Source organism: Ovis canadensis, chromosome 15, assembly GCF_042477335.2.
Source record: "Ovis canadensis isolate MfBH-ARS-UI-01 breed Bighorn chromosome 15, ARS-UI_OviCan_v2, whole genome shotgun sequence".
In the NCBI taxonomy this organism is placed as follows: domain Eukaryota; kingdom Metazoa; phylum Chordata; class Mammalia; order Artiodactyla; family Bovidae; genus Ovis; species Ovis canadensis.
This window is the reverse complement of record NC_091259.1, coordinates 24,659,891-24,684,312: the sequence shown is the minus strand read 5'-3', so window position 1 is coordinate 24,684,312 and position 24,422 is coordinate 24,659,891. Positions and strand designations below refer to the sequence as shown.

The 24,422-nt window shown below is 38.1% G+C and overlaps 1 protein-coding gene across 1 annotated transcript in view; it reads left to right on the top strand.

Moving 5' to 3' along the window:
* ALKBH8 (alkB homolog 8, tRNA methyltransferase) overlaps positions 1 to 24,422 on the top strand; it is a 137,204-nt gene that overhangs the window by 94,529 nt on the left and 18,253 nt on the right. The window contains exon 10 of the mRNA XM_069554941.1: positions 2,049 to 2,305. Within this exon, the coding sequence (XP_069411042.1) occupies positions 2,049 to 2,305 (257 nt within the window). The remainder of the gene's footprint in view (positions 1 to 2,048; positions 2,306 to 24,422) is intronic.

Genomic DNA, 24,422 nt, shown 5'->3' with positions numbered 1-24,422 from the left:
TGGAAAAACCGTAGCCTTACTGAGACGGACCTTAGTCGGCAAAGTAATGTCTCTGCTTTTGAATATGCTATCTAGGTTGGTCATAACTTTTCTTCCAAGGAGTAAGCGTTTTTTAATTTCATGGCTGCAATCACCATCTGCAGTGATTTTGGAGCCCCCCAAAAATAAAGTCTGTTTCCACTGTTCCCCCATCATATTTGCCATGAAGTGATGGGACCAGATGCCATGATCTTCGTTTTGTGAATCATTGGACTTATGTAAAGTTTTGAGTGAATATAAGTTAGAAATCTAGCATTCTATTCATACTTAGTCAAGCAAATGGGACCAAAATGTCATAATTTTTTTAGCTAAGCAAAAATTTGTAGTTTCTAAAACGTATATGTTATACTTACTATTTATGTGTATATGTGTGTTTGTGTGTACAAAAAGCTTTTCTACTACACTTGATAAAGGCCTGAGAAAGAACAACAAAAAAGAGACCAAGAAATTGGAAAGCATAAAGTAAATGAAATGGGAGTGCTGAATTTTGTTAATTTAGTGTAAGGGATGGTGTAAGAAGCTCTGATTATTCAGTTTACAGATTTTTTTTTTTAAGTTCAAGGCCAACTTTTAGATACTTTTAGTCAAAATTTGTGGATTTAAGTGATCTTCCCTTTACGTAATTTAGATGTTCATAGTTTCCAAGAGAATACAATTTTTACCAAGACTAGTTGAAAGTAATTTGTATATTGTAGTGTAATTGTAATTCTGTTGTAACCGACATACTAACCCATCTGTTGCCACATGTGTGTTAGAGCCCTCAAAGTTTCTAGGGCTACCCTTTTCTTAAATGTCCACATAAAGTGTTTAGAGCCTCACTTTACTCATTAGTAGGGACTAGGTAGTTCCACCCCCATTTAAGATTCGGTATCTTCTAGTTACATTTAGGGAGAATTCCTAAAGTCATCAATGCTATAGTCCAATTCTTTGCTGCCATATGATTTATAAATATTGCTTGAAGTCTTGTCTGTGATTTCTCTGGGAACACTACTTTTTCCTTTATTCTCCAGTATACTACTCATAAAAAGATGTTGTGTGTCACAGGCTGGCTGAAGACAAAGGGAATTTAGAGCATAGCAGAGAATAGGAAGAATTTGAAATGAATATTAGATGTTATTATAAAGAACAGGGAACAACTTCAAAATTAATTTGACATATTGTATCCTAAATTTCCTCAGTCACCTCGTTTACTTTGTGTTCTCCTTAGGATTTATTTATTTTTTTTGAAGGCGGCAGCACAATGTAGTCATTGAGAATGTGGGTTTTAGAGTTTCTGTTGCCTGGGTTCAAATCTTAACTTTGTGACTTACCATCTTTGTCACTTTAGTATCATTATTTAATGTTCTGTGTCAGTTTCCTCATCTGTAAAATGAATGTGCTGGTTCCTATCTCACAGTATTACTGTGAGACAATATATATAAACCACTTCAAATAGTATTTATTAAATCTTGTGATTATTACCAAATCACACACTGTTTCTAGGTCTGGTTCTTCTTCTGAGAGTATTAGGGTCTCCAGAACTCCTACTAAGACAAGACCCCTAAATCCTGTTAATTGCTAAGTTTCTTCAGGTTAGGCCAGGCCCATCAAGATCCTTTCTTGAACAGGACCCTTAATCCAAAGATGAAATAAGCATCTTCAATAAAAGGCATGCAGAATTACAGTCATGTTTTGTTGCAGATGGATTTACCCCTTTTTATATTAGACCCTTCACATATATAACTGGTAAGAACTACTTTTTTAAAATGATAAATAAGAACCTACTTATCCCTAGTCATCAAATGTGGATTGATTTGCCTTTTGTGAAAGCAGTCATAACTTTATGATTCATTTGGATAAAAATAATGGTTTAGGGACTTCCCTGGCAATCCAGTGGTTAAGACTCTGCACTTCCAATGCAGGAGGCATGGACTCAGTCTCTGTTCGGGGGACGAAGATCCCACATGCCACATGGCATGGCCTAAAAATAAATAAATAAATGATTTATATTGCTTTATTTTTTTCATTAGGTTACCCTTTGGTCTGTGATAGCCAGATGAAGGAGACTCCTGCATCATTTCCAGAGAGTGATAAAGAAGCCTTACAACTAGAGCAAGATTATGTCCATCGGGTTTATGAAGAAATTGCTAGGCACTTCAGCAGCACGAGACACACCCCTTGGCCACATATAGTAGAGTTTTTGAAAGCTTTGCCGAGTGGTTCATTAGTTGCTGATATTGGATGTGGAAATGGAAAGTATCTTGGCATCAATAAGGAGTTATATATGGCAAGTAATTATCTTTTCTGGCTTTATTTTTGCTTTATTTCTTAAGGTTATCATCACCTTCCTCATGTTATATTGATGTGTTTTTAGGTCATTGCAGAAAATTTATAACCAACAAGTTGAAAATTAATGAACATTCTCATTCTTTTTTATTCCTCTAGAAATTTATAGGCATGATATTATTTATAGTTTTTTGGCTTTTTGTTCTCTTTAGATTATGCTTTCTAAGAAGATTACTTTATCAGTAAAACTATCTTATATAACTCTTTACAGGTTATAAAAAGGATTTTTATTTATAGGAAACATTTTCTTTGCTTAGTTCCTCATAAGAAGTATAGATACTTTGATCCATCTTTAATAATTGAAGAAATTGAGTCTCACAGAGTTTTTATATTATTTCCTTGGTATTGTATTATTGGGCTTCCCTGGTGGCTCAGACAGTGAAGAATTTGCCTGCAATGCGGGAGACCTGGGTTTGATCCCTGGCTTGGGAAGATCCCCTGGAGGAGGGCATGGCAACCCACTCCAATATTCTTGCCTGGAGAATCCCCAGGGACAGAGGAGCCTGGCAGGCTACGGTCCATGGGGTTGCAAAGAGTCAAACATGACTGAGCGACTAAGAAGTGAAAGTCGCTCAGTTGTGTCCGACTCTTTGCAACCCCATGGGCTGTGTAGTTCATGGAATTCTCCAGGCCTGAATACTGGAGTGGGTGGCCTTTCCCTGTGTTAGAGGAGATAACTAGAACTTAAGCCCATGCCTTATGACTCCAAATCTAGTATTCTTTTACTCATAGAAAAAAGGGTTAGTATTTATTGTCTTTCTGTTGAGAAAATTAAGCCTCAGGTAGATTAAAAATTTGACCAAGGTTATAGCGCTCAATCTAGGATTGAACCCACTTCTCTTCTGATGCCAGAGTTTTCAGTTTTTACAATTTCCTTTCCTTCGGGATCACTTTTTTCCTCCTGCTATGTCAGGAAGTAGGAAGTTCTCTGTGCATTAGTGTGTTGTTTGTAAATACTCCTGTCAACACTACTCCCTGAGGGTTGGAGCTTCCCTTTTTCAAAGTTAGGGAAGGAAGGACTAGAGTAAGGGGATTATGTAAGGAGAATGAGAGCAGTTCACTCATGGGCTGTTGTAGTATGTCAGATTGCTTGTAATCTTTACCTCATCCTAGATACTATACACCTACATAAAGAAAGAAAGGTAATACTGCAGTTGAGGAAAGGTAGACTTTATTCATTAAGAGGCAGACGAATTGCTTTTCATTAAAATAAGACATAAGTGTTCATATATTGCCATTATGTTTACAACTAAATTTTAATTTATAAAGAATAAGGTCTTGTGAATTAACTTGGTTCATTTTGAAGAGGAAATAGGTTTTAGATTTGTTACAGCTCTAACCATAGTTTCAAACAATATATCTTCTGATGTTTTCATCTTAAGGGACTGTCCAAAAATGTTTTTCACTGAATTCTGCTTTTACACTTTCTTGATGATAACCTGTGGCTTTATCTAGTCAGGTATCATTTGTGACAGTGAAACTAGGTTGAAGTCAGCCACATTGATTCAGTTGTATGATAACATTATCCTTTTACAGTTGAGACAAATGATTTCTTGATAATCTGAACCAAGAATCTAAAGCTGATTCAAAAGGAACATATTCAGAAGAATTAGAAAATCTTAAGTGCCCTCACTCTCCATTATCTGCATTCATTTCATCTGTGGCAGGCTGCGTGTATTCTTTTCTTTCTGCTCTTCTACTGCCATTTTCTGACCTTAGAGAAGGCTCGGTAGATGTTGTTCATGAATGAATGAAAACTACTTGTCTGGGTTGGAGTTAGGGTTTTCATTATACAAGAAATGGAATTATGTATGATAAAAGAGAAACCTACCTTTTTAAGCTGCTGAGGCTCCAACCTGGATGGAGCAATGATATCTGAGTGTATTTTGAACAGCATCTTTGAGCATGAAAACACGTGCGTTTCTCTACATTCATGAGATGATGTGATCTGAGACGTTATTTTAACTATTCTAATGTAGGATAGTTTCAGAATCTAAAAAATTATTAGTATCACTGTTTTATATAATTTCTAACAAAATATATTTTTAAAATCCTAGCTTGGGTTCTCTTAGAAATAGTTTTATGAACAACTATTCATTTCTTTTAGAAGTAAATCTGTTCTTTTCTGATCCTAGGTATGCATGCACTTTTTCTTTTGCTATTTAACTCAAAATTTCTATATTCTGGTGAAGAAACACTTTTTTTTTCAGACTTTCTCATTCTTAGCATCAGCATTAGCTGTTGGCTTTATTTTCAGAGGTAAAATTTACAAAAAAGATTTTATACCTTCAGGGAACTTATGGCCTTTATAATTATACCAATAATAGATGAGATATGCATACCCAGAGCTTGGCTGAGCTTATTTACCGAGTGATGTTTTGTGCATTGTTCTTAAAGTACTTTTAGTCCAGATGTATTTCTTAGATAATTAATATTTGGTATGTACTTTCGTGGTTGTTATAAATAGTTGCAAATTTAATAAAATAATGATAATGTCAGGTGTCTATTTATAATGGTAAGAATTGAAGATATGATTATATAGGTTTCTTTCATACATTTCTGTTTTTGTTTGGCTTTGCTTTTTAACTGTTGACTGCCCAGTACAGGAAGGAACAGAAAGGAACTAACAGTGTCAAGTATCTGCTGTGTGCTAAGTGCTATAATGAGGAAGTGAGAAAACTGACACTTGATCAGGTTATGACGTGCTCAAGATTACAAGGTATTAGGACAAGTTTTAACCTCATCTCCAACTGGAGATTTCATACTTTGTGGCATTCTAATAAGAGAGATACCTGAGAGACTAGCTATGGTGACAGCACCAGGCTGTTAGCTCAGACACAGCAGGGCTGTCTGATGTCCACCTACTTATACATAATAGAAACTTATTAATGGTTTTTGAATAGTGAGAAGCAAATCTGTAAATTCACCTTCAATTTCTTACATGAAATTGAAGAACACTAGACTATATATATATGATGTGATCTGTAATCTTGAAGGAAATGTGACAACCTCAAAATGCATGGTCTTTTAACTCAGTGTGGTACACTAACTCAGAGTATGTTACATGGACTTCTCTTCATATCTAGAATTCAGGACAAGAATTTTGTGCATCCTTTGTTTCATATAGCAATAATAACTAGCTTTTGCATAGTGCTTTTATGGTTATTTCAATATTTAATATGAATCATCTTTTGATTGTCATGCTAACCCTGAAAAGCAGGTATTTTTATAATGAGAAAACAGAAGCTCTGAGAGATTAGCTAATTATTACTCAAGACAGAATTCAGATCAAGAGTTTAATATGATCTTTTCATTGTACTTTATGCCTTTGCTTATTCCTCTGCCCTTTAAACTATATGTTGACAATCTGATTTTCCTATAATTGCATGTTTTCTCAGTAGTTCTTAATATGCTCTCTTTTTTTAATTTATTTTTTATTGAAGGATAATTGCTTTATAGAATTTTATTGTTTTCTGTCAAACCTCAATATGAATCAGCCATAGATATACATATATGCCCTCCCTTTTGAACCTCCCTCCCATCTCCCGCCTCATCCTACCCCTCAAGGTTGATACAGAGCCCCTGTTTGAGTTTCCTGAGCCATACAGCAAATTCCTGTTGGCTATCTATTTTACATATGGTAATGTAAGTTTCCATGTTACTCTTCCCATACATCTCACCCTCTCCTTCCCTTCCCCCCGTCCATAAGTCTACTCTCTATGTCTGTTTCTCCACTTCTGTCCTATAAATAAATTCTTCAGTACTATTTTTCTAGATTCCATATATATGCATTAGAATACAGTATTTATCTTTCTCTTTCTGACTCACTTCACTCTGTATAATAGGTTCTAGGTTCATCCACCTCATCAGAACTGACTCAAATGTGTTCCTTTCTATGGCTGAGTAATATTCCATTGTGTGTGCATACCACAACGTTTTTATCCATTCATCTGTTGATGGACATCTAGGTTGCTTCCATGTTCTAGCTATTGTAAATAGTGCTTCAATGAACAATGGGATACATGGGTCTTTTTTGATTTTGGTTTCCTCATGGTATATGCCTAGGAGTGGGATTGCTGGTTTTATTCCTAGTTTTTTAAGGAATCTCCATACTGTCTTCCATAGTGGCTGTATCTATTTTTATTCCCGTCTACAGTGCAACAGCATTCCCTTTTCTCCACACCCTCTCCAACATTTATTGTTCGTAGACTTTTTGATGATGGCCATTCTGACCAGTATAAGGTGATATCTCATTGTAGTTTTGATTTGCTTTTCTCTAATAATGAGTGATATTGAGCATCTTTTCATGTGTTTGTTAGCCATCTGTATGTTTTCTTTGGAGAAATGTCTGTTTAGGTCTTTTTCCCACTTTTTGATTGGTTTATTTTTCTGGCATTGAGTTATATGAGCTGCTTGTATGTTTTGGACATTAATCCTTTGTCAGATTTTTCATTTGCTATTATTTTCTCCCATTCTGATGGTTATTTTTTCACCTTGCTTATAGTTTCCTTAGCTGTGCAAAAGCTTTTAAGTTTAATCAGGTCCCACTCTTTTACTTTAGTTTTTATTTCTGTTACTCTAGGGGGTAGGTCATAGAGGATCTTGCTTTGATTTATGTCATCAAGTGTTCTACCTATGTTTTCCTCTAAGAGTTTTGTAGTTTCTGTTCTTACATTTAGGTCTTTAATCCATTTTGAGTTTATCTTTGTGTATGGTGTTAGGAAGTGTTCTAATTTCATTCTTTTACATGTAGCACCAGTTTCCCCAGCACCATTTATTGAAGAGGCTGTCTTTGCCCTATTGTATAGTCTTGCTTCCTTTGTTGAAAATAAGGTACCTATAGGTGCATGGGTTTATTTCTGGGCTTTCCGTCTTGTTCCAATGGTCTGTATTTCTGTTTTTGTGCCAGTACCATACTGTCTTGATGGCTGTAGCTTTGTAGTATAATCTGATGTCAGGAAGGTTGATTCCTCAAGTTGCATTCTCATGACTGCTTTGGCTGTTTGGGGTCTTTTGTGTTTCCATATGAATTGTGAAATTTTTTGTTCTAGTTCTGTGAAAAATGCCATTGGTAATTTGATAGGGATCACATTGAATCTGTAGATTGCATTTGGTAGTATAGTCATTTTCACAATATTGATTCTTCCTACCCAGGAACGTGGAATATCTCTCCATCTGATTATTTCCACTTTGATTTCTTTCATTAGTGTCTTATATTTTTCTATGTACAGTTCTTTTGTCTCCTTAGGTAAGTTTATTCCTAGATATTTAATTCTTTTTGTTGCAGTGGTAAATGGCATTGATTCCTTAATTTCTCTGATTTTTCATTGTAGTATATAGAAATGCAAGTGATTTTCTGTGTATTGATTTTGTATCCCGCAACTTTGCTAAACTCGCTGATCAGCTCTAGTAATTTTCTGATACTATCTTTAGGGTTTTCTATGTACAGTGTCATGTCATCTGCAAACAGTGAGAGCTTTACTTCTTTTCCAATCTGGATTCCTTTTATTTATTTTTCTTCTCTGATTGCTGTAGCTAGGACTTCCAGAACTATGTTGAATAATAGTGGTGAAAGTGGACACCCTTGTCTTGTTCCTGATCTTCGACTAGGGAATGCTTTCAGTTTTTTACCATTGAGAATAGTGTTTGCTGTAGGCTTAACTTACATGGCCTTTACCAAGTTGAGGTAGGTTCCTTCTATGCCCATTTTTGAAAGAGATTTATTCATAAATGGGTGCTGAATTTTGTCAAAGACTTTTTCCACATCTATTGAGATTATCATATGGTTTTTATCTTTCAGTTTGTTAATATTATGTATCACATTGATTGATTTGCGTATATTGAAGAATCCTTGCATTCCTGGAATAAACCCAACTTGATCATGGTGTATGAGCTTTTGAATATGTTGCTGAATTCTGCTTGCTAAAATTTTGTTGAGGATTTTTACATCTATGCTCATCAGTGATACTAGCCTGTAGTTTTCTTTTTTTGTATTGTCTTTGTCTGGTTTTGGTATCAGGGTGATGGTGTCCTCGTAGAATGAGTTTAGAAGTGTTCCTTCCTCTTCAATTTTTTGGAAGAGTTTTAGAAGAATAGGCATTAGCACTTCTCTAAATGTTTGATAGAATCTCCTGTGAAGCCATCTGGTCCTGGGCTTTTGTTTTTTGGGAGATTTTTGATCACAGCTTCAATTTCAGTGCTTGTAATTGTGTTTTTCATAATTTCTATTTCTTCCTGGTTCAGTCTTGGAGGATTGAACTTTTCTAAGAATCTATCCATTTCTTCCAAACTATTCATTTTATTGCCATATAGTTGTTGCTGGGAAAGATTGAGGGCAGGAGGAGAAGGGGATGACAGAGGATGAGATGGTTGGATGGCATCACTGACACAATGGACATTGGTTGGGGTGGACTCTGGGAGTTGGTGATGGACAGGGAGGCCTGGCATGCTGCAGTTCATGGGGTCACAAAGAGTTGGATGTGACTGAGCAGCTGAACTGAACTGAATGCTGCTGCTGCTGTTGCTAAGTCGCTTCAGTCGTGTCCGACTCTGTGTGACCCCAGAGACGGCAGCCCACCAGGCTCCTCCGTCCCTGGGATTCTCCAGGCAAGAACACTGGAGTGGGTTGCCATTGCCTTCTCCAATGCATGAAAGTGAAAAGTGAAAGGGAATTCACTCAGTCGTGTCCAACTCTTAGCGACCCCATGGACTGCAGCCTACCAGGCTCCTCTGTCCATGGGATTTTCCAGGCAAGAGTACCGGAGTGGGTGCTATCACCTTCTCCGACTGAACTGAATAGTCTCTTATAATTGTATTTCTGCAATGTCTGTTGTAACCTCTCCTTTTTCACTTCTAATTTTGTTGATTTGATTCTTCTCTCTCTTTTTCTTGATGAGTCTGGCTAAAGGCTTGTCAATTTTGTTTATCTTCTCAAAGAACCAGCTTTTGGTTTTATTAATCTTTACTATTATTTCTTTCTTTTTTTTTCCATTTATTTCTGCTCTGATCTTTATGATTTCTTTCCTTCTACTAATTTTGAGGTTTTTGTGTTCTTCTTTTTCCAGTTGTTTTAGGTATAAAGTTAGGTTGGCTATTCAGTATTTTTTCTTGTTTCTTGAGGTAGGATTGTATTGCTGTAAACTTCCCACTTAGAACTGCTTTCGCTGCATCCCATAGGTTTTGAGTTGTCATGTTTTCATTGTCATTTGTTTCTAGAGTTAGTAGTATTTGCTATGGATTAAATGTGAGGTCCCCCAGAGAATGAGGAGTCAGATGCCTGGCTTTATGTTCTGAGCAGCTAGATGGATAGTGCTGTCATCTTCAATGACCCTTGTTAAGTTGGTTTAGCCGGAATGCCCTGATGTTTCCTCTTAGTGATTTTTCATCCACAGTCCCCAACTCTGCTCTGGATCTCATGGCTGACCATTTGGAGAACAGCATCTGAAACTGAGACATGGTACCTTCTCCTTCTAATTCATGCTGACCCCAGTAGAGTGGAGATGGGAGAGGCTGGATGGTCTGTTCCCAGACTGTCCCCTGCTGAAACCAATTTCCCAGGGTGCCTGCCTTGGAGGGGACTATAGGGACCCACACTCAGAAAACACTGCTTAGTTTGGTATTTAAATCCGGCATGCCAGAAATAACATTCCTTCTTCCTGCGCCACAATCTCTTAGTCTATGCCCACAAAATGCTGGCTTAACAAAAACTAAGGCAGACTACACAGGAAAAAAAAAACGCAGAACCAGTGGGAGCTAGACTTGAGAAGGTGGCTCATGTGCTCTATATTTTTAAGAAATAAAAACAATGTAAGCACAACTTAGAAAATGGGTGAAGTAAAATATATTCCCTTATAATCCTAATCCCCTAATAAACAAGTTTATTGTGAGGATATCCTTTTAGTGTTTTTTTTTCCAATATTTTGTTTAATGTAGTCATGAGTATGTATACAATTTGATAATCAAATATATCACTTAATATTTCTGTCTTGATATGTAGTCTTAGTTCCTGGACTTTATAATATTCTAAGACGTGTCTATAACTTGACATTTGGTTATGTTCAGTTTGGAGCTATTAAATAACACTGTATTGAACATGTATATTAAATACAATATGACAAGAGGAAGAACATGAATTTTTAGAGTGTAACAGACCTGGGTTTAAATCCTTGCACCCACTTTACTACTGCTCAACTTAGGGCAAATTACTTATATTCTTTGAGATAGAGTTTCCTCATCAGGAATATAGTAATAATAATATATGACTCATAGTGTATTATCAGAGTTAAGTACATTTTTTATTGAAGTATAGTTGCTTTATGATGTTATGTTAATGTACCCCAGTATTCATTGTAGCACTATTTACAATAGCCAAGACATGGAAGCAACCAAAATGTCCATTAATAGACAAAGGAAGATGTGGTATATATATATATCCAATGGAATAGTGTGCAGCCATGAAAAGAAATGAAATTGGATCATTTGTAGAGATGTGGATGGACTTAGAGTCTGTCATACAGAGTGAAGTAAGTCAGGAAAAGAAAAACAAGTATCATATATTAATGCATATATGTGGAATCTAGAAAAATAGTAGATTTGCAGAATAGGAGTAGAGATGCAGACGTAGATAATGAGCATGTAGACACTGGTTGGAGGCAGGGAAGGGGAGGGTGGGAAGAACTGGGAAATTAGGACTGACATATATATATATATATATATATATATATATATATATATACACACTATGTGTAAAATAGATGATGAAAGAGTTAAGTACATTGTTTACTTGTGTGTTTTTAAAAAAATTTATGTTGGATTGTAGTTGATTTATAATGTTGTGGTAGTTTCAGGTGCAAAGCAGAGTGATTCAGTTATTCATGTATATATATCTATTCCTTTTCAGATTCTTCTCCCAGTAGGTTATTACAGAGGATTGAGTAGATTTCTGTTGGTTGTCTGGTTGTCTATTTTATATATGTTGAGAGTGTGTATCTGTTAATCCCAACCTCCTCAGTTATCCCTCCTCCCATGTTTCCCTTTTGGTAATCATAAGTTTGTTTTCTAAGTCTGTGAATCTGTTTCTGTTTTGTAAATAAGTTTACTTGTATCATTAAAAAAAATTTACATATGCATGATATTATATTTAATAATATATATATATTTATCTTTCTGACTTACTTCACTTAGTATGATAAACCTCTAGGTTCATTCATGTTGCCACAAATGGCATTATTTCATTTTTATGGCTGAGTAATATTCTGTTGTATGTGTGTGTGTATATATATATACACACACAAACATATATATATATATATATATATATATATAAAAATACATATACACACACCAACATTTTTATATACACACCACATCTTCCTTATCCATTTGTATGTTGTGGATGTTGGGGTTGCTTCCACATCTTGGCTATTGTAAATAATGCTGCAGTGAACATCAAGGTGCATGTATCTTTTTGAATTGTGGTTTTCTGTGAGATATGCCCAAGAGAAGGATTGCTGGATCATATAGTTGTTCTGTTTTTATTTTTTTAAGTAACTGCTGTACTCTTCTTGAAAGTGGCTATGCCAATTTACGCTCCCAACAATAGTGTAGGAGAGTTCTCTTTCCTCCACACTCTAACCTTTATTGTTCATAGACTTTTTAATGACAGCCATTCTGACTGGTGTGAGGTGATACCTCATTATAGTTTTGATTTGTATTTCTCTGATTATTAGTGATGTTAACCATCTTTTCTTGTGCTTTTTGTCTGTCTGTATGGAAATGTCTACTTAGATTTTCTGCCCAATTTTTTAATTCAGTTGTTTGTTTTTGGGATATTGAGCTGCCTGAGATGTTTGTATATTTTTGAGATATACAAAATATATTGTCAGGATTTTCTTTTTGAGATATACAAAATACCTTGTTGGTTGCTTCATTTGCAAATATTTTCTCCCATCTCTGAGCTGTCTTCTTATTTTGTTTATGGTTTCCTTTGTGTCCAAAAACTATTAAGTTTAATTAGGTCCCATTTGTTTACTTTTGTTTGTTTGTTTGTTTTCATTATTCTTGGTGGTGGATCCAAAAAGATATGGCTGCAATTTATATCAAAGAGTGTTTTGCCTGTGTGTGTGTGTGTGTGTGTGTGTGTGTGTGTGTGTAAGAGTTTTATAGTATCTGGTTTTACATTTAGGTCTTTAATCCATTTTGAGTTTATTTAATTGTAGTAGTCTGACATGACTGAGCAACTTCAGTTTCACTTTTCACTTTCATGCATTGGAGAAGGAAATGGCAACCCACTCCAGTGTTCTTGCCTGGAGAATCCCAAGGACGGGGGAGCCTGGTGGGCTGCCATCTATGGGGTCACACAGAGTTGGACATGACTGAAGCAACTTAGTAGCAGCAACAGCAGCAGCAGTCTGTTAGGATCATTTGGATTTCTGTGATATCAGTTGTGATTTTTTCCCCATTTCTAATTTTATTGTTTTGAGTCCTTTCTCCTTTTTTCCTTGATAAATCTGGCTAAAGGTTTATCAATTTTGTTTATCTTCTCAAAGAACCAGCTTTTAGTTTCATTGATTTTTTTTTCTCTTTCTTCATCTATTTCATTTATCCCTGCTCTGATCTGTATGATTTTTTCCCTTCCACTAGCTTTGGGTTTTGTTTGTTCTTCTTTCTCTAATTACTTAAGGCTAGGTTTTTTTGAGATTTTTCTCTTTCTTGAAGTAAGATTGTATTGCTATAAACTTCCCTCTTAGAACTGCTTTTGCTGCCACCCATAGGTTTTGGATCTTTGTACTTTGTCTAATTGCAGTGAGCAGGGGCTACTGTTCATTGCAATGCACAGGCTTCTCATTGCAGTGGCTTATCTGGTTGCAGGGCACAGGTGCAAGGGATTCAGTAGCTGTGGTGCATAGTCTGAGTTGCTCTGTAGCATGTAGGATCTTCCCAGGCTAGGGATCAAACCCATGTCCCCTGCATTGGCAGCCATATTCTTAACCACTGACCACCAGGGAAGTGCCTGTTGGATGTTTCTTGTATCTCCTCTGTTTGTGCCTCCATTTTTTTCCAAGATCTTGGATCATCTTTACTATCATTACTGTGGACTCTTTTTTGGGTAGATTGCCTGTCTCTCCACTTGTTTTTCTCGGTTTTTATCTTATTCCTTTATCTGGAACATATTTCTCTGCCATCTCACTTTGTCTCGCTTTTGTCAACTAGAAAAAGATGCACAATGTGAGAATGCAGGTTAGGTTTTATTTGGGGCAAAATGAAGACTGCAGCTCCAGAAACGGTATCTCAGATAGCTGAGAAACTGCCCCAAATTGGTAGTGAAAGAAGCTCAATATATATTATTTTGGTGAAAGGGGAGTTCAGTGCAATCCAGTGCTTACCTTACAAAAGGTTTTCTGCTAGTCATGAGGAGGTGATGTCACCACGAAGGGATTTAGTGCTTTTCTAGATCTGAGGAGATAAGGATCATGAAATCAGTTCTGAAAATATCTGTCTAGAGACTTGTTCCACCAGTTTCCTTGGAGCACAGAGTGCCTCACTCTCCACTCTGAATTCCCTTCAGACTGTGAAAGTCAACAGCTATAGCAACAGAGGATTCAGTTTCTGCAGAGGCAGATGGCAAATGCCCTTTGCAAGTGCCAATAGAGGACCCCCTCGTGGTAATAAATTTGACCGTACTTTGGGAGGCATTTCATGACCATTCCATTCCACATTGCTAGGAAGACTCATTCCTGGTTCTGGAGAAAGCTACTCAGCGTGCTATTACTGGATTAGGTCTTAATACTCAAAGATCTCTAGACACTTGTCTTCTAGTTATGGTCCAGTTATGTCTTTTTCCAGTCCTTGCTGCAGGTTGTGAGGCATCTCATCTTTGTCAAAAGATTGATTACTGAGATAAGCCTCAGAAACAAGCTTAGAATATCCTTTAATAATTCAATTAAATTTTATATTCAGTTCAGTTCAGTTCAGTCACTCAGTCGTGTCCGACTCTTTGCAACCCCATGAATCACAGCATGCCAGGCCTCCCTGTCCATCACCAACTCCTGGAGTTCACTCAAACTCATGTCCATCGAGTCAGTGATGCCATCCAGCCATCTCATCCTCTGTCATCCCCTTCTCCTCCTGCCCCCAATCCCTCCCATCATCAGGGTATTTTCCAGTGAGTCAGCTCTTCGCATGAGGTGGCCAAAGTACTGGAGTTTCAGCTTCAGCATCAGTCCATCCAATGAACACCCAGGACTGATCTCCTTTAGAATGGACTGGTTGGATCTCCTTGCGGTCCAAGGGACTCTCAAGAGTCTTCTCCAACACCACAGCTCAAAAGCATCAGTTCTTCGGTGCTCAGCTTTCTTCACAGTCCAACTCTCACATCCATACATGACCACTGGAAAAACCATAGCCTTGACTAGACAGACCTTTGTTGGCAAAGTAGTATCTCTGCTTTTGAATATGCTATCTAGGTTGGTCATAACTTTTCTTCCAAGGAGTAAGTGTCTTTTAATTTCATGGCTGCAATCACCATCTGCAGTGATTTTGGAGCCCCCGAAAATAAAGTCTGACACTGTTTCCACTGTTTCCCCATCTATTTCCCATGAAGTGATGAGACCAGATGCCATGATCTTCGTTTTCTGAATGTTGAGCTTTAAGCCAACTTTTTCACTCTCCTCTTTCACTTTCATCAAGATGCTTTTTAGTTCCTCTTCACTTTCTGCCATAAGGGTGGTATCATCTACATATCTGAGTTTATTGATTTTTCTCCTGGCAGTTTTGATTCCAGCTTGTGCTTCTTCCAGTCCAGCGTTTCTCATGATGTACTCTGCATATAAGTTAAATAAGCAGGGTGACAATATATATTAGTGTAGCATAACAGCAAACAACTATCTAGGAAATGAGTCTTAATAGATACAGACCTAAATTAACAACCTAGGGTTTAACATTCATCAAACTATCTTTTTCTCCCTAAAATTAACCTCATTTTTACCAAATATAACTAAATTAGGACAAGTTTGTTTGCAAAATAAGCCTGGTTTCAATAAAACTGGCCTGGTGGTTTATATAACCATAACTATCGTGTGTGTGTGTGTGTATATATATATATATATATAAAATATATATTATATATATTTTTGTATACATTTATATATTATATATATATATATTTTTTTTTTTTTTCCTTTGCTTCACTGAAACTTTTATAAAGAGTCTCAGACTGAACTTAAAACTCTCAGGGCTAGGAAAGTCACACCAAGGGCTTATCACAGATTTCACCCAACAGATCTAGGTGAATTCTTCCCTTCTCCTGGTCTCCAGAATTGCAAGGTTTCTTTATATGGACCAGTTACTGAGATAGTTTTTCTAATTTATCTGAAAAAGCTACTGGAAACAGAGTTTCCAATATCTGGAGGGATAGGGTAGAGAGAAAAGGTAAAAATGTTTCAATTTTGCCTTCTTGTGTTGTCTTCAGTTCAGTTGCTCCTTCATGTCCAACTCTTTGCAATCCCATGGACTTACAGCATGCCGGCCTTCCCTGACTTTTCTATCTCCCAGAGAATGCTCAGACTCATGTACAGTGAGTTGGTGATGCTATCCAAACATCTCTTCCTCTGTCATCCACTTTTCCTCCTGCCCTCAATCTTTCCCAGCAATAGGGTCTTTTCCAGTGAGTTGGCTCTTCCTATCAGGTGGCCACAGCATTGGAGCTTCAGCTTCAGCAGCACTTCTTCTAATGACTATTTAGAGTTGATTTCCTTTAGGATTGTCTGGTTTGATCTCCTTGCTGTCCATGGAAATCTCAAGAGTCTTCTCCAGCACCACACTTCGAAAGCATTAATTCTTCAGCTCTCAGCCTTCTTTATGGTCCAGCTCTCACATCCAAATATCACTACTGGAAAAAGCATAGCTTTGACTATACAGACTTTTGTCAATGAAGTGATCCCTCTCCTTTTAAAGGCCAGTCTAGTTTGTCATAGCTTTCTTCCAAGGAGCAAGCTTCTTTTAATTTCATAGCTTCAGTCAACATCTGCAGTGATTTTGGAGCCCAAGAAAATAGTCTGTCACTGTTTCCACTGTTTTCCCATCATTTGCCATGAGGTGATGGGACTGGATGTCATGATCTTCATTTTTAAATGTTGAGTTTTAAGCCAGCTTTTTCACTCTCCTCTTTTGCCTTCATCAAGAGATTCTTTAGTTCCTCTTTGCTTTCTGCCATTAGGGTGGTGTCATCTGCATATCTGAGGTTATTGGTATTTCTTCTAGCAGTCTTGATTCCAGCCTGAGCCTCATTTGGCCATGCATTTTGCATCATGTATTCTGTGTATAAATTAAGTGAACAGGGTGACAATGTACAGCCTTGATATACTCCTTTCCCAACATTGAACCAGTTCATTGTTCCATGTCCAGTTCTACCTGTTGTTTCTTGACCTGCACACCAGTTTATCAGAAGGCAGGTAAGGTGATTTGATATTCCCATCTCTTTAAGAATTTTCCTCTCTGTGTTTTGATCCACACAGTCAATGGCTTTAGTTTAGTCAATAATGCAGAAGTAAATGTTTTTCTCTAATTCCCTTGTTTTATCTGTGATCCAGCAGATGTTGGCAATTTGATCTCTGGTTCTTCTGCTTTTTCTAAGTCCAGCTTGTACATCTGGAAAGTCTTGGTTCATGTACTGTTGAAGCCTAGCTTGAGGATTTTGAGCATAATCTTGCTAGCATGTGAAATGGGTGCAATTGTGTGACAGTTTGCACATTATTTGGCATTGCCCTTCTTTGGGATTGGAATGAAACCTGACATTTTCCAGTCCTGTGGTCACTGCTGAGTTTTCCAAATTTGTTGGCATATTGGATATAGCACTTTAGCAGTATCATCTTTTAGGATTTGAAATAGCTCAACTGGAATTCCATCACCTCCACTAGCTTTGTTCATAGTCATGCTTCCTAAGGCCCACCTGACTTCAGACTCTAGGATATCTGGCTCAAGGTGAGTGATCACACCATCGTGGTTATCTGGGACATGAAAACCTTATTTATACAGTTCTTATGTGTATTCTTGCCACCTCTTCTTAATCTTTTCTGCTTCTGTTTGGTCCATACCATTTCTGTCCTTTATGTGCCCATCTTTTCATGATGGGCAGTCGTCTCTTGTGTTGTTAGAGGACGGTGTTTGCTATGACCAGTGCATACTTTTGGCAAAACTCTGTTAGCCTTTGTCTGGCTTCATTATGTACTTCAAGGCCAAACTTGCCTCTTACTCCAGGTGTCTCTTGACTTACTCCTTTTGCATTCCAGTACCCTGTGATGAAATAGGCATCTTTTTTTGGTATTAGTTCTAGAAGATCTTATAGGTCCTCATAGAACTGTTCAATTTAAGGTTCTTTGGCTTTAGTGGTTGGGGCATGGCCTTGGATTACTGTGGTAGAATGATTTGCTTTGGAAACAAATGGAGAACATTCTGTCATTTTTGAGATTGTACCTAAGTACTGCATTTTGGACTTTTGTTGACTATGAGGGCTGCTTCATTTCCTCTAAAGGATTCTTGCTTACATTAAGAAATATAATGGTCATCTGAATTAGATTTGCCCATTCCTGTGCATTTTAGTTCACTGGTTCCTACAATGGTGGTCATCTCTTTTTGACCACTTCCAATTTACCTTGATTCGTGGACCTAACATTCCAGGTTCCTATGCAATATTGTTTATAGCATTGGACTTTACTTTCACCACCAGTCACATCCACAACTGGGTGTTATTTCTGTTATGACTTAGCTTCCTCATTCCTTTTGGAACTTTTTGTTCACTGTTCTCCAGTAAGATATTGGACACTTACTGACCTGGGTGGTTCATCTTTCAGTGACATATCTTTTTGTCTTTCCATACTGTGCATGGGGTTCTTAAGGCAGGAATGCCAAAATGGTTTGCCATTCTTCTCGGGTAGACCATGTTTTGTCAGAACTTTACACCATGACCCATTTGTCTTGCTTCGGTGGCCCTTCAAGGCTTGGCTCATAGTTTCATTAAGTTACACAAAGTTGTCCATGTGATCATTTTGGTTAGTTTTCTGTGATTGTGGTTTTCATTCTGTCTGCTTTCTGATGGATGAGGATAAGAGGTTTATACAAGCTTCCTGATGGGAGGGACTGGCTGTGAGGAAAACTGGATCTTGCTGTAGTGGGCAAAGCCATGCTCAGTAAATCTTTAATCCAGTTTTCTACTGATGGGTGGGGTTGTGTTCCCTTCCTATAGTTTGGCCTCAGGCCAAATTACAGTAAGGATAATGGTGACCTCCTCCAAAAAGATTTATGCCATGCCCTTAGAATTGCTGCTGTCAATGCCCTGACTTGGCAGCAGGCCACTGTCAACCCAGTGCCTCTGCTGGGGTCTCCCAAACACTGACAAGCAAGTCTGGGTCAGTCTCTTATGTCCTGCTCCTTTCTCCTTGGCCCCGGTGTACACAATATTTTGTTTGTGCCCTCAAAGAGTTTGTTTCCCCAGTCCTGTGGAAATTTTATAATCAAATCCCACTGACCTTCAAAGTCAAATTCACTGGGGATTTTCAGTCCCTTTGTTGGATCTCCAGGTTGGGAAGTCTGTTGTGGGGCCTAGAACTTTCGTAGTAGTGCCAGAACTTCTTTGGTATAATTGTTCTCCAATTTGATATTGCCCACCCTGTGGCTCAGATGGTAAAGCGTCTGCCTGTAATGCAGGAAACCCAGGTTCGATCCCTGGGGCAGGAAGATCCCCTGGAGAAGGAAATGGCAACCAACTCCAGTACTTTTGCCTGGAGAATTCCATGGACTGAGGAGCCTGGTGGGCTACAGTCCATGGAGTTGCAAAGAGTCGGACACGACTGAGCAACTTCACTTTCACTTTCACCCTGTGGCTCTATGGTGGGGCCAATGGCAACTTCCTCCAGGAGGACTGATACCACATGCCACACCTCCTAGGACTGCTGCTGCTAGAGTCCCTGTCACCATGGCAGGCAACTGCTAACCCAGGCCTCCACAGGAGACCCTCAAACACTCACAGGCAGGTCTGCCTCAGTCTCTTGTGGGGGTCACTGCTCCTTTCCCCGGTTCCTGTGTACACAAGGTTTTGTTTGTGCTTTCCAAGCTTCTCTGGTGGGTATGAGGTTTGATTTTAAATGTGATTGTGCCCCTCCTGCCATCTTGTTGCAGCTTCTCCTTTGCCCTTCGACGTACGGTATCTTTTTTTGGTGGGTTCCAACATTCTCCTATCGATGATTGTTCAGCAGCTAGTCATAATTTTGGTGTTCTCGCAGGAGAAGATGAGCGCATACCCTTCTACTTGGCCATCTTTGTGTAATGTAAATATCTCAACATGAACTATGCTGCCTCTGCATGCGCCTGGAGGCAAGGCCTCAAGTTGCAAAAGTATAATTTACCAAATTACTCTAAGTCATAATTAGTTTGAGGGGAAGGTTTTCCTTATATGTGAAAAACACAGGTGCAAACCAGTAGTTTTTCAGATATAAACCATAAAAGTTATAAGCATATTCACCCGTTCATTCAGTCCTTTTGGGACTGAACATTTGGGAAGCCATCAGATTTCCCATTCAGTTCAGTTCAGTTCAGTTCAGTCGCTCAGTTGTGTCCGACTTTGCGACCCCGTGAATTGCAGCACGCCAGGCCTCCCTGTCCATTACCAACTCCCAGAGTTCACTCAGATTCATGTCCATCGAGTCAGTGATGCCATTCAGCCATCTCATCCTCTGTGGTCCCCTTCTCCTCCTGCCCCCAGTCCCTTCCAGCGTCAGTCTTTTCCAATGAGTCAACTCTTCGCATGAGGTGGCCAAAGTACTGGAGTTTCAGCTTAAGCATCATTCCTTCCAAAGAAGTCCCAGGGCTGATCTCCTTCAGAATGGATTGGTTGGATCTCCTTGCAGTCCCATTAGATTTCCCATTAGAATCCTTTAATTTCTTACCTGGCGCAGCATTATGGTCTGAAAATCAGAAACTTGTATTTATCCAAAAGTCCTTTCTATAAATCTTCTTGAGGAGGAAGCATTTTTGCAAAAACATTAAAATAAAACCTTAACTGTCTATAATGGCAAAAGACTTTGAACGCACATTTAAAATCTGATTACAATGCAATTGACAAAGAAACTTGGTTATGGCTGTGACAACACTTTACTATTATAACTAGAATTATGATTGATAACATATTAACCAGGACATATCAGAATTTTAGGCACTCCATATAATTTCTAGGATAGCTGTATTAGTAACATTTACCATAGTATATAATCTGAGGCGATTTATTACTCACTCACCAATGCTTCCCATGCAATTCAGCATACCAAATGAACCTAATTAAATCTATCTCTTTGGGGGTGTTTCAGGGGTCCTCTGAAACATCCCAAAGTTAGCCAGAAATCAAAAGAGCTTTAATTAAAATTTGATATTTGGGAAACTTGTCAAAAAGTTTAAAAACACTTGATTAGATAAGATCAGTCACTGTGAGACCATACTTATTCTTTAACAAAAGTTACCAGAGATCTCAAAAGCAAATACAAATCATTTAAAGGCAAAGAAACTCATATCATCTGTTATCAGTGTATATTTGATTATATGATTTGAAAATCATATAATCAAAAATGTCATTCCAAGAAAACTTTTCTGTGAACAGAAGGAAAAAGCCAAATCCAAGTGTTAGCTTAGTCTCAACAAGGTTGGTTTACCCAACTAAATTCAGTTCAGTCTTAGAAAATCCTGATTATGCATAACTCTTTTTAGTATTCTTTTATTTCTCACACTTTCTTTTACTGAAAACACATATCTTAGTTTCCTTACAGTTTTTTCCTCATTGAGTTACTTGCCTTGTCAACAGATTTGTAACAGACAAGGTTTTATTTGACCACTAGTAAACCTAGGTACAACAGGAATATTATACTTAACACTGGTAACTTTAGACCTATCTACATTAATCAAACCAACAAGCTTAAGCCACCTTCAATAGCAGATATCAATTCAGTACTGAATATCTCCCAGATCACAAGTCCTAAAATTTATCTTGGCCAGTTTTCTATATATTTAGATTTAATTTGTAAGTACTTACTTTCAAGTCAGTTCAAACAATTCTTTTACCTTTTACCTGTTAACTTTTACATAAAGACCGAACCAGAAATCTCAGTGGTTTTTTTTGTTTTTTTTTTTTTGCTTGAGTTCAAAAGGCTTTTTCCCTACCACTCCCCACCTCCCCTGCTTTTTTTTTTTTTTCTTTTTTCCTGAAGGTTTGGTCACAGGAGAGAAAAATACCAGTTGCTTTCATGGAAGCATAGTTGAAGGTCTCCCAGTCTTCTAAAAATACCCTGGGTGTTTGGGGGTCTACAAGATGGAACAAAGCTTACCCATAACAAGGCTAGTTCAAAAGGGAAAATCTCAGTGAACTTTCCACCACAGGCAGAACCTGAGGCAATAGGGAAGGATTCCCTGGTGTGGTCACATGTGAGCCCTGTCCTGTTATTTACCAAAGTTAATGTAAGTACCAACACATGTCAACAAACAAATATTAATACCAAGTATTAATTTGATCCTTAGTATTTCCCAGTTCACATGAACCTGAAATCCATTTAGCTTAATTTCTCTTGGACTTAGAATTGTTTGATTTTTAAGTGCCTACTTTTCTTTAAACCAATTAAATAGAGCTCATTTACAAATTAACTTCAGCAACAATATCCAAATACAAAGACACATACTGAGATATACATATATCCAAATAGATTCAACAAGAGATCTCATAACTTTGTTTTCCAAACTTAGGCATGAATCACATATCACAATATAAAACTCACTAGTTTATATATAACAGTTGGAATAAGGACTTTTCCTTTTTTTTTTTTTTCTCTCAGTTTCAAGAATTAGTAATGATCTAGACAAGTGTCCCTGAGAGCCATGGTCTCAAGGCACAGGGAGAGAAAAGCATCCTTTCCTAGTAGGAAAATTTCAAAAAAGTTTTAGCCAATTTTCTCTGGAGTCTAAAGACTATTATGGCCACACTATCAAAAATTCTCTTTATATTTCTATGGTCATAGTTTCATAGCCAAAATTTAGACTAGATAGTGCTCAAATCAGCCCTGATAACAAGGGCAGCTGGTCCCAGTGGGGACTGCCCCTTTGGGGAGGTGAGAGATCTTAGTTTGACCAGCATCAGGCTGTTGATTTGGAGAAGGCAGTGGCAACCCACTCCATTTGGACGGAAGAGCCTGGTAGGCTATAGTCCATGGGGTTGCAAAGAGTCAGACACGACTGAGTGACTTCACTTTCACTTTCCACTTTCATGACTTGGAGAAGGAAATGGCAAGCCACTCCAGTGTTCTTGGCTAGAGAATCCCAGGGATGGGGAAGCCTGGTGGGCTGCCATCTATGGGGTCGCACAGAGTCGAGCATGACTGAAGCAACTTAGCAGCAGTAGCAGCAGGCTGTTGATCATAGAAGAGTCCTGAATGTAAGGGAACTTCAGTCCATTTACCCATCGTAAAGATCTAATATTTTTAGGCCATTTTTCTTTGTCTGCCTACAGTGCAGGAGACCTGGGTTCAATCCCTGGGTCGGGAAGATCTGGAGAAGGAAATGGCAACCCACTCCAGTACTCTTGCCTGGAAAGTCCCATGGATGGAGGAGTCTGGTGGGCTATAGTCCATAGAGTCACAAACAGTCGGGCATGACTGAGCGACTTCACTTTCTTTGTCATTGGATCAGAGCTGTAGAACAAGTCATTTAAATTTTTTCCCAAGGGGTTCCCTGGTTGATTGTGGAACCTTAGAGGTAGCATTTCCCATTTCAGCTCGAGCTGTTCATACCAGATGTCTGTGTGCTCAAAACAATCTTTGTGTTCAAACCAAAGTAACCAAAGCAAACCAGAACCTCACCAACTGGAAGTCACACTCCAAATAAAACAAATGGCAAAAAGATGCCTAGAAATCAAAAGCCAAATGGAATAAACAGCAATGCAGTACCCCAAAATGAAAGCCGAATGTCAAAAAAAAAAATGCCCCAAGACGATGGCAAGAGATACCCAGAAGAAAAGCCAAATGTGACTTCTCAGTCCTACTAGATCTATGACCTGGCAGAGTCAGTGCTAGTGGCCTTTTTTAGTTCTGATATAGTTTCAAGCAATTTCTTGTTGGTTTCCTGTGATTCCTCTATTATTTCCTTTTCTAGAACCTTATGATAACAAAGTAAGCATTCTATTCAGTGTATTTGATCTTATGGACTGGCTTTTTCTAACTGTGCATGCAAAAATATAAATTTTTGAATATCAAAAGAATCCCAGCTTTTTAGGTTGATGTTTCCTTCACTATAATTTCCTCAGTTAGGTGGTTACATAAAACAAGGTCCGATGCTGTAAAGAGCAATATTGCATAGGAACCGGGTATGTTAGGTCCATGAATCAGGGCTAATTGGAAGTGGTGAAACAGGAGATGGCAAGAGTGAATGTTGACGTTCTAGGAATCAGCAAACTAAAATGGACTGGAATGGGTGAATTTAACTCAGATGACCATTATATCTACTACTGTGGGCAGGAATCCATTAGAAGAAATGGATTAGCCATCATGGTCAACAAAAGAGTCTGAAATGCAGTACTTGGATGCAGTCTCTGCAGAATGATCTCTGTTTTCGTTTCCAAGGCAAACCATTCAATATCATGGTAATCCAAGTCTATGCCCCAACCAGTAACGCTGAAGAAGCTGAAGTTGAATGGTTCTATGAAGACCTCCAAGACCTCTTAGAACTAACACCCAAAAAAGATGTCCTTTTCCTTATAGGGGACTGGAATGCAAAAGTAGGAAGTCAAGAAACACCTGGAGTAACAGGCAAATTTGGCCTTGGAATGCGGAATGAAGCAGGGCAAAGACTAATAGAGTTTTGCCAAGAAAATGCACTGCTCATAGCAAACACCCTCTTCCAACAACACAAGAGAAGACTCGACACATGGACATCACCAGATGGTCAACACTGAAATCAGATTGATTATATTCTTTGCAGCCAAAGATGGAGAAGCTCTATACAGTCAACAAAAACAAGACCGGGAGCTGACTGGC